General features: G+C 55.8%; 3 protein-coding genes across 3 annotated transcripts; all 3 read right to left on the reverse strand.

Moving 5' to 3' along the window:
- Nucleotides 1-970: 970 nt before the first annotated feature.
- Nucleotides 971-2596, reverse strand: LOC136005745 (avidin-like). Its single transcript, XM_065663514.1, has 4 exons — nucleotides 2525-2596; nucleotides 1813-2023; nucleotides 1584-1716; nucleotides 971-1140 (listed from the first exon to the last, which is right to left on the reverse strand). Exons 1-4 carry the CDS (start codon nucleotides 2594-2596, stop codon nucleotides 1107-1109), a joined length of 450 nt encoding a protein of 149 aa, XP_065519586.1. The 3' UTR covers nucleotides 971-1106.
- Nucleotides 2597-4411: 1815 nt separating this feature from the next.
- LOC136005986 (avidin-like) lies at nucleotides 4412-6031 on the reverse strand. The gene is made up of 4 exons (XM_065663878.1): nucleotides 5960-6031; nucleotides 5164-5377; nucleotides 4735-4855; nucleotides 4412-4511 (listed from the first exon to the last, which is right to left on the reverse strand). The coding sequence occupies exons 1-4, from the start codon at nucleotides 6029-6031 to the stop codon at nucleotides 4412-4414; spliced, it is 507 nt and encodes a 168-aa protein (XP_065519950.1).
- A 1963-nt stretch (nucleotides 6032-7994) lies between these two features.
- On the reverse strand, nucleotides 7995-10188 carry LOC136005987 (avidin-like). Its single transcript, XM_065663879.1, has 4 exons — nucleotides 10005-10188; nucleotides 9015-9237; nucleotides 8373-8493; nucleotides 7995-8138 (listed from the first exon to the last, which is right to left on the reverse strand). The coding sequence occupies exons 1-4, from the start codon at nucleotides 10104-10106 to the stop codon at nucleotides 8093-8095; spliced, it is 492 nt and encodes a 163-aa protein (XP_065519951.1). The 5' UTR covers nucleotides 10107-10188; the 3' UTR covers nucleotides 7995-8092.
- Nucleotides 10189-10695: the final 507 nt, after the last annotated feature.

A 10695-nucleotide genomic window follows, 5' to 3' on the forward strand; every position in this document is an offset into this window, starting at 1 on the left:
AGAAAAATACTCTGCTCAGCCCTTGGCAAGTTCCCTATGGATGCTGATGAATGGAAACACTCTCTTTTACACTTGGTCACCCCCTGAGCTTCAGTAGTGCTTGAAAGCATGAGCGCACGACATTAGATTTGCCTCCTGATGCTGAGGAGGGCTGATACAAAACATCTCCTGATCGCAGCTTTAAAGGAATCATATTTTCCTCCTGTGTTGTTTTTTTTTTTAAGGAATCAGGGTTTCTTGAGTAGAGAAAGAGAGAGGCAGAGATTTCAGTACAAAACATAACCTCGTTTTCAAGGGAAACCTTAAACCCAGCACCCATCCGGTTCTAATCATTACCACCAATCGCCGGACACCAACGCAAACAAAAACTAGCAGAAAACTGATAGCCCGATTAAAAGAGCAGCTCGAAATAGAGAGATGGAGCCGCTGCGTGCGTTGCTCAGGGACACGGCCTCGCTCTGAGGTCTCTCCAGGGGCTGGCTTTTGGATCTCTCCCCATCTGCTTGCACTGGGAACAGGAGCCTGCCGGCTCTGCAAAAGACATTTGCAGCCTCCCCGTGCATTCAGGCACCCGAGGAACTTCCTCTGCTCCGCTCTGCCTGGAGCCTGCCCTGCAGACCTGGGATATGCTGCCCATAGCATCCCACTGTGGTTATCGTGCTCCCGCTGCCTACCCACAGCCCAGCTTGTCCTGCACCCCTGGGGGCAGTTAGGAGGGATTCCGAGGGACAAGGCATCCGCAGCACAGCATCATGCTTGCAGGCACAGCAGCACCAGGGAAGGGACACAGGGTAGCCCTTATCCCCATGGAGACTGCTGCATGCAGCTGCGGCTTCACGTGGGTGCAAAAGTAAGGCAAACCGTGTGGGTTAGAGAACAGGCAGAAACCAGAGCCGAGCTCTCTTGTCCCCACAGAAACCCTTTATTGTGTACCTGCTGCCCAGCCTTCACGCTGGGCTGAATTTGCCTGGGAATGCAGGAATATGTGGGCTGAGAGCTGCTGAAATACAGCACCACGGAGGAGGCAGAGCCTGGCTGGGGGTACGGCTGTGTCCTTGCAGTTCAAGGCTTCCTGGGCTTGCTTGCTGCTGCTTCTCTGCTTGCTGTTATCTTATTCGAGTGAAAATGATGGTGCCAATCCTGCAGGAAATCCAAATCACTGTGGTTGTCCCAAACAGGGTTACCTATGCTGCGGTGGAGGGTACAGAGGGGGAAGCAAAGGGGGGGGGGTACTGTGATCCCTGCTGGGTGCTGAGTGGGATGCCCTGGGCTCCAGCACCCTTTAGAAGAGGCTGCTGTGGGTGCTGGCATTGTGTCCTGCTCTCTGCCTGCTGGGCACGGTGGTAAGAGAGGCTTGAGGGTTTCTGGTTGAGGCCAGAACCCATACTGGGGTCACCCACCATGGGGTACACTAGGATGCAGGGGCTGGCCACGTCACGGGGATGCTCCTTAGCCCCTCATCACTGGTGGCAAACCCATTTCACCCTCCCAGTCCTGCCATGCCTCATCCCATGGGATTTCTCCCTTCTCCAGCCCAGTGCAGGAAAGCATGCACAGTGGTGGCTTTGGGAACCAGTGCTCACCGTGTGGCTTTCCAGTCTTCTGCAGGGCTGCCGGCTGCCTCCCGCAGGAGCCATAGGGCATGCAGAGTCTCCTCCCCATTGCTGCCCACATAGCACTGACCCAGGAATACACTCATCTGGGTTGTGTCCAGGTCTGGAAGGGTCCAAGAAGGCGTGATTTGGGGTGGCGAGGTATGAAGCCACCCCCAAATGTGTCACCGCTGCAGGGTGATGCCCCCCTCCTGCTTACCTTGATGCTGCCAGTGCACAGTGAAGGAGAAGATGGGCTGCAGGACCAGCCCCACATCCTGCTGGGACCCCTTCAGAGGCGAGGAAAGGATTTCGGAGTTGCCAGCAGCAGGTCCTGGCAGGTAGGAACCAGAGAAGCTGCCGTCCTTGCCAACGGTGAACACAACCATCCTGCAGCCAGCATCACTGCGCCACGACCCGGAGAGGAGGCACTGCAAGGCCAGCCAGGGAGGATGGGGCAGCCCGCTCCTGCCCCACCACCCTGGTTCTGCCTGGGGATGCTCCATGGACGCTGTGTGAAGCTGGTGGCACAGGGATTGCCACCTCGGCTTGAGCATCTCACCCACGGCAGTGATTGCCTCCAGCAAAACCGTTGCCCTGGGCTCTTTGCTGCTGCTACCCAAGGGTGAGCAGGTCCTCCCCATGGTAAAGCAGAGGGTGCATTGCTTTCCCAGCATGTTTGGTGGGAAGACAGGTTTTCTCTAGGATATGTTCCTGTTTGCCTGTCTCTGAATGGATTCCCACAGTAAGGAGCATCCTTGCAGGAGCAGTCCCTCCCTCCCAAGCCTCTCCACAGCTTCCCTCAGTGCCCCACAGTGCTGCTCCCATCATCTTGGGCAGCCCATCCCCTGCTCCCTGCTGAGCATCATAGCCCCAGCAGCACACTTTGGGGTCTAACAGTGCCACATCCCCATCACCACGCATCCCCATACCTTCCTCTCTGCAGGGGTGATGCAGGACACCAAGCCCAGGGTGAGGACCAGGGCGAAGGCACTGTTCCCCATGGCTGCAGGGCTGGGAAGCACAGCTCCCTTCCGGCCCTTTATAGGTCTGTAACTAGAGCCCATGAGCAGTGGGCTGGCGGTGGCAGGATGCCGGGGACAGGATAGATGAGGTGAGGAGGTCTGTGTGACCTGGGCAGTGCTGGAGGAATGCAGGGATGAGCACGGCTGTGCGAGAAGATGAGGAATAGGCTCTTTTAAAGGCACACACCTCAGAAGCGTCAAACACCCATTCCCAGTGCATGCAAGCTGCACAGGAGGGAAGGCTTACCCTGCTGTCTGTTTTAGCAGCCACAACATCTCCCCAGCGTCTTCTGAGTATCAGATGTTGATTTAGCTGGTTTGGCTTTTACAAGTGTTAAAGGAAGGAGTAACCACAAAGGCACACTGGGGTCCAAGCAGGCGTGTTTGCTAAATGCATACAGCATGTAAACCAGCACCTCTTCCTTATATCTGCTGTTTTTAGGAGCTTTGTAAGTACACAACACAGCATGGACTGACCCTGCTTTCATGAGCTGCTTCTCTGCTCGCTGCAGTGCCTGAAGCAGGCATGGGGCTGCAGGGAACTGAGAAGTAAGGTGGGATTCAGCCGCATAAACACATGTTCCCCAGGACAGCAGAGTTTGGGGCACTGGAGAGCAGCAGGGCTGTGGACATCCACTCCTTTTACAGACCCAAACTCACAGCTTATCACGGGGGCTTGAGAAATCCTCCCTGCCCCAGGGGATCTGTTGCTGTTGGCCTGGATGCCACGCTCCATCCTTTCATCCTGACACCCTGCCTTTCTGCACTGGTTGGAAGGGACAAGCTGCCCTGCTTGAGGTGCCAGGGAGGTGGCAGCCACCACCCCACGTCACAGCAGCATGCTGGGGCTAGGCCAGGCTCAATGGGCTGTGCAGATAGTGCGCTGGCATTGCTGGGGCTGGGTTATATTTGTAACGCTTCTGTAGGAGGCTTCATCTTCACCCATGGACCTGCCAAAAACACTGGATGAAAAGAGCTGACTAAGGTTGGCAGCCATCCACAGAGGCAGATAGAGTGGCAGTGATGAAATGCAGTGGCAGAGAAAGGTAAAATCTGTGGTTGTAACCCAGGGGAATGATGAGATATGTGGGATATGATGCGATGCGATGCACTGCAATGGGATGGGATGCGATGAAACGTGATGCAATGCAATGCAATGGGATGTGATGCAGTGTGACAGGATGGGATAGGGTGCAGTGCAATGGGATGAGATGCTATGCAATGCGATGGGATGGGATGCAATGTGATGCAATGCAATAGGATGCGATGGATGCAATACAATGAAATGCAATGGGATATGATGGAATGATGGGATGGCTGCTTTAACTGTGCACATTTTACTTGAGGTGCTGTGCAGCATGAAGGTAACACTTCATTGACATCTCACATTTTCCTATACAATTACCTCAACCACCCAACCAATACAGTGTAGGGTTCTGGCACTGGGAAAGTGTCTAGTAGGGGTGGATATGAAGGCACTGCAAGGAGCTGTCTGGATTCAGGATGATGATGCCCCCTCTGCCATCAGCAGGCAGGAGGGGAGTAATGGTGCAAGGTGGAAGTTTGGGTTGGGGTGAGGTAGGAAATGATCCCAGAGGGCTGGATGGAGGGATGAGGGAGGGATGCAGATGTCCCTGGGGAAAGGCAGTGGTGCTATGGAGACAGAAGCTGCCCCAGAGGGGGAGCGAGGGCAGTCTTTAGAAACAGACAACCGCAGCTGATGTGACTTTAAGGTTTATTTTGATGCAAGAAGCTGGTTTTGCTTGCCTTTGGGGGGCTGCAGCCGGAGCACGGTCATGGTGCGGGTGAAGATGTGTCCTCACAGGATGGGAATGAGCTCAGCAGGTTCTTTCCTCTTGGGGTGCGTTTGCGTGTGAAGACGTTTCTGCCCACCCTGTGGGACCATGGACAATCCCCCTCAGAGCTGCCAGTGCCAGTAGGAGACAGGGGTGTCCCTGTAGGGATGCTCCTGGCCTGGGCAAACCCCTTGCCAGGAGGTATCGACATCCCCACTGCAAACCCACACTGAGGAGCTCACAAGGGTCTTCCTTCCACAGGGATGCTCCTCCTCAGGGCTACTGGGGAGGGCTCCTGTGCCCCCCACTTCCCCCCATTACCTGGTGGCTTTCCAGTCCTCCTCAAGGGACCCAACAGCTTCACGCAGCAGCCACATGGTGCTCAGTGTCTCCTTTCCACCCGAGTCCACAAAGCACTGCCCCGCAAAGGTGGTGGTGGCATCTGGGGGAGGCTTGGTGTGGTCAGTGGGGATGGCACCCATGCCTGCTGTGTGCATCCCCCTCCCTGTGTTCTGATGGCCTTGCACCCCCCAAACCATACCGGGGGACCTGCCCTTCCCTAGCAGCTCCCTTGGATAAGGCAGGCTCTGCAGTACCGCATCCTCTGTGTCCTAATGGGGTCTGGGATGCTGTGTGAGAAAGGGCTGCAGCTGCCTCCCTCCGTTTAGCTGCACCAAAACATCACCCAGCAGAGAGCTGCCGGGCTCCCGGTACCCCCGTGGTGCCATCCCCAGGTATCCCAGCACTTACTGGAGAACTTGTCCCAGCGCACAGTGAAGGCGAAGGTGGGCCATCCTCCCTCACCAGGCTGCTGCTGGGCACCCTTCAATGGGGAGGTGCGGGCACAGCCACCAGTGAGTGTGACCCGTGTGAGGTATTTGCCCTGGAAGTCACCGTTGTCCCTCAGTGCTGAAATCTCCATCAGTGAGTCCTGCTCGTTCCTCCACAGCCCGCTGAGCTGGCACTAAGGGGACACAGCCACAAGCCCTCTCTGCGTGGTGCAAAGGGGTCCCCATCCCTTCCATTGCCCCATGGATGGAGCTGCAAGACCTGCTGCAAGTGTGACTGTGGGACATGGCTCTACCTGTCCCCATTTTGGGGATATGCTCCCTTAGCTGACTGCTAAGTGGATGGTGCAGCAAGGTCAGCATGTCTCAGTCCATTAGCATGCATGGCACGACCAGATACGGGCTCTATAGGAAAGGATGCTCTGTGCACTGCACCCCTGGGCACAGACCATGTAGGAAGGGATGCCCTGTGCATGGTGCCCTGGACACATATTCCATGCATGCTCCATGCATGATGCTTCTGAGCACAGACCCCATGGGAGGGAATGCTCTGTGCAAGATGCCCTTGTGAAAGCGAAGCTTAGTGAAGGTGGTACCAAGTGGGAGTGGGTGACCTAGAGACACCCTGCCCTTTGTCTGGACTGGGCACTTGCAAAGTTCTCCTGCTTGTCCCAGCCTAAAACGGCATTGAAGAGAGAATCCCTAGCTGCCCACACTGCATCCCACTGCCACATCCCCACCATCCCCCATCCCCATACCTTCCTCTCCGCAGGAATGACGAACGGCACCAGGGCCACTGCGAGGACCAGGATGAAAGCGCTGCTCTTCATGGGTGCAGGGCTGGGAAATGTGCAGCACGGCTGCCCCAACCAAGCACTGCACCCTGATCCCTTTATAGGGCTGTAACCAGAGACCCACGGGCACCGGACCAGCAGCCATGGGACGGTGGCCTGGTGTCAGGGTGCCCAGGACAGGTGAGGCCAGGAGGTCTGCGTGACCCAGGCAGTGCTGGAAAACACAAATCTGAGCATGGGTTTGTGCAGAGGCGAGGGCACAGGCATGTTTTGCACATCCACTGTCCAAGAGGCTTTGCCAGCCCATTCCTTGCTCTGTGACGGAGCCCTCGGGGTGGGCACAGCCTGGCAGTCTCCTGCTGCCACCATCCCGGTGCTGCCATTCAAACACAGCGATGTAGCAATCACAGCCTGGCCAGGTTTACCCTGCTGCACTGAAGGGTGGTGTGTGTGCGCCTGCAGAGCTCATCCCCTCGCAATCCTCCCCTGTGCGGCAAGTTTCTGCTGCTCTCTCTAAGCTGTTTGCTTCTGCTGCTGTTTCTAAGCTACAGCACAGCCAGGGTGCAGGCAGGGCAGCAGGAGAGGGCTCCCTGGGAGCCATGGAAGGGAAGCTGGGACCTGCCCGAGGAGCCGCTCCATACTCCCAGGAGGATGGTCTGTGCTAGGCAAGGGGAGAGGCGGAGGAGCAGAGCAGGGAGTGCATCCTGAGCAGGGAGCTGGCAGTAATGATGACCGTGCAGGCACAGCAGAGGGGGCAGGAACTGTGGGAAAGCAAGCTCACCATCCTGGAGTTCAGGAGGGGAGACTTTGGCCTTTTCAGGGATCAGCCTGTTAGGGTACCATGGGATAGAGCAGGGAAGAGGACGCCAAGAAAGATGGTTAGCATTCAAGGATCACCTCCTCCAAGCTCAGGAGCGATTGTCCCAAAAGAGGGCAGTCAGACAAGAGCACCAAGAGGCCTGTGTGGAAGAACAAGTTGCTCCTGGACAAACTCCAGCACCAAAAGGAAGCCTGAGGGAACTGGTGTGTGAAGTGGCCAGGCTGCTCTCCATCGTGTCTGAGAAGTGTGGCAGCCCAGTGTGGTTTCACTGACTGGAAACGGGGAAACCTAACATCCATTTGTAAGAAGAGACACAAGGAAGACCTGTGGAACTACAGGTCAGTCGGTCTCCTGAGAGCCCAGTGATGTCAGGGAGCAATTCCTCCTGGAATCTGTGCAAACGCACATGGAAAAGGAGGAAGTGGTTGGTGACAGCCAACATAGCTTCACTAAGGGCAAATCGTGCCTGGCAAGCGTGGGTTCCCCTACATCAGGGTTACAGCATCAGCGGATAAGGGAAGAGCTGTGGGAATCGCCGGGAGACGAGCTCATCCGATGATGACCAACAAGTCTCGTTTATTGCTAAGCAGATCGATACTTATATACCTTGCTTGCATGTTTATAGTTTGGTTACAGAGAGATCATTGGCTTACAGCTTTTACATGTTACAAGATCATTGGTTTGTAGCTTCTACATTTTTGCAGCTACACCGTGCACCCCCCCACCATCCTCCTTCTCATGCACTTAGTGGCCTTGGCTGTGATTGGTCATAGTATGTTGCTGTTTGCCGGTGTCCTTCATTTCCTCATTATCTGGCGTGAGAGGTTTGCACCATCTTCTACACAGATGTCTTGTTTCAGCTCGTTGATGGGAGCATGACCTTTTGACCTTTTTCGACAAGCCAATCCTCCACAAAGAGCAGTTGATGTCATCTACCTGGACTTGTGCAAGGCATTTGATGAGGTTCCACGCAAGATCCTTGTCTCTAAACTGGAGAGTCATTGGTTTGAGGAATGGGCCATTTGGGCAAGGAATTGGCTGATGATTACACTCAAAGTGTTGTGGTCAATAGCTTGATGTCCAAGTGGAGACCAGTGATGAGTGGCTTTCCTCAGGAGTCAGCGCTGGGACCAGTGCTGTTTAACATCTTAGTCAGTGACATGGACAAGAGACAGTGGGTGCTTGCAGCAAAACTTTATTGGGAGATGCAAATGGGGGAGCAGGGACGCAGGCACCCCAGGACCGAAGCCAGCTCAGGAACCCCCGTGCTGCCTCCCTCACTCTTTCTGCACACTCTGGCGGGTGAAGGTGTTGGTGCCGACCCTGTAGGACACAGAAGAAGGAGATGTAAGGGCAGGAATTGCAGCCTTGCACAGGTCAAACGCACCCTCCAGGGCCGATGCCCACCCAGCCCCATCTCCCCCAGCAGTGGCTGCAGTGTGGTGGGGCCCAAGAGCACCATCCTCGGTCACCACCAGCAGCTCTGAGGGCACTGAGCACCATGAGGTGCACCGCTGCTGGGGTTGTGCAGGGGACCTGTGCAGGGCATGGTCTCACATGGTGGCTTTCCAGTCGTCCGTGATGTTGTGCACATGCGACCGCAGGAGCCACATCGTCTTCAAGACCTCCTTTCCCTCCTCATCCACGAAGCACTGGCCCGTGAACACAGTGATGGAATCTGCAGGGATGGGGCAGGAGGTGAAGGGAGCATGGACAAGGTGGCAGGTCAGTGCCCCGCACCCTGTCCCAGCACAGCGGGCAGGAGATCCGGGCTGTGTCTGCCCTCTTCAGACAGAGGTAACAGGGAGAGCAGGCAGGAGAGGTCTCGAGTAGAGATGGGCACACAGCAACCCCCCGGAGCATCCTCTGCGCCCTGGGACTGGGAGGTGACACCAGCCAAAGAGCTCCAGAGTCAAGGATGAGAAGAGGACAAGCGCTCTGCAGCCTGATCTCTGGCTGCATCAGTATTGGGGAGCATCAGGGACAGCACAGGGGATGTGAGAGCACAGGGGACACCACAGGGGAAGGCAGGGCATCATCAGGGACACTGCTGTGAGGGCAGAAGAGCTTCATGGACATCAGAAATGAGGACAGGAGACATCTGGGGTATCACAAGACGAGCAGCAGGATGTGGGGACATCACAGTGGAGGGTAGGTGAGATGTGGGGACACAACGGGGAAGTTGGGAAGGAGAAGTACCTGTAAAGTTCCAGTTGACAGTGAAGCCGAATACGGGCTGGGTCAGGTCTCTGCAGTTCTGGGACCCCCGCAGCGGTGATTTCTCAATTTTGTTGTCGGTGTTTGACACAGATGTGTTATAGTAGCCGTTGAAGTTACATTCTTTGCTCAGGGGGTTGATGGTCATGTTGGAACCCAGGTCATTGGTCCAGTTCCCGGCCAGCACACACGTGTCTGGAGTGGACTGTGGCAGACAGATGAGTGGACATTTGCCTTAACCATTTCTTGGTGCATAAGACGCCAGCTTCATTGCGCATGTTGCAAACTTTGCAAGAGACTCCCTTGTCTCTTCCAGGTGTTATAACGCCTATAACAGTAGGTGTTATAACGACAAGCAAGAGCACAACACCGGTTCCAACAGCTGATTGCACGTGTGTAGGATGCTAGATCGTCAACCCTGGGGAGGTCTCGTTGGATGCGACCCCTGCAACACTCTGCCTGCAACCACCGCTCACGTTCAGCTTGCACAGACACAGAGCACAGCCACCATCGCATCGTGCAGAAATGAAGAGGCATCCTCTCGGGAGCGTAAAACCCAAATCAATGAACGCTCACGTGGGGCCCTCTCCACCAAGACACCCAGGGTGAAGAGGACCAAGGGGACACCGCTGGACCCATGGTGGTGATAATCTCTTCTGTTTTATCCCCTTCTCCTCTCTTCCTCTCTTTCTTTCAATTGACCAGTGGCAAGATCTAAGTGAAAACTCCTGGCACAGAACTCGTTTATCCCGTTAAAGTAATCACAACCGAGCTGCCGTATCTAACCACATGCCTCGTATTTTGCATTAATAGATCATAAAAATGATTAGTTGGTGTCGATTCACCTTAATTCAGTGCCCGGCTACCACGAACTTGCTCGCTGGTCCCAAGGGGAAGGAGGCCATCCTAAATGACTCCTTCTGGGCAGCAACAGGGACCCATCAGCGGTGCTGCAGCAGAGCCCCTGCCCACCCTGCCCCTGCATCCCAGCCCTGCCATTACCTTTCCTGTGGAGAGGACCGGGGCCACCATGGCCAGGCTGAGCACGAGGAGGAAGGCGGTTGCGTGCACCATCTCTGCAGCAGCGGGCAGCGGGTGTACCTGGGGGTGTCCTCCTCGCAGAGCTCTGCTCAAGTGCCTGCTTCTCACCTATTTATCGCTGCCGGGGCTGCGGTGGCAGTATCAGCGGCGGCGTTGTGCAATCTGGGTGTTCCCAAACTTGTAGTTCCTGGCCACAGGAGATGGCAGGCAGATATTCCCAGCGGAAACAGTGCCTCCTTGCTCACACCTCCCTGGTACCTCAAGGGGAGGCCTTACCTCCTGCAGCTCAGGGATCAGCCAGGGAACACCTCCCTGATGTCCCTTGTGCCACCTGAATTAATCCCTCTTGTAAACACAGAAAGGCTTCTCTGGAAGATACGTAGACAGGTAAATTTGCTTATTCCCGCGGGAGAGGATGCCCTGTACACGGTGTCCCCGTGCGCAGACCTCACGGGGAGGCACAGGCACAGTGCTTGGAAGCTGGGCAGGGTACAGCTCCATGGCAAAGCCCTGCTGAGCCCTCCCAAGGCACCCCTAAAGGCGCAGCGCTGCACTGAGGATGTGCAGGCGGCCAGGCGTCCACAGGCTGTGCGGCTTTTGCATGGGCACACGGCACAGCCAC

Source organism: Lathamus discolor, chromosome Z, assembly GCF_037157495.1.
Source record: "Lathamus discolor isolate bLatDis1 chromosome Z, bLatDis1.hap1, whole genome shotgun sequence".
Classification (NCBI taxonomy): Eukaryota; Metazoa; Chordata; class Aves; order Psittaciformes; family Psittacidae; genus Lathamus; species Lathamus discolor.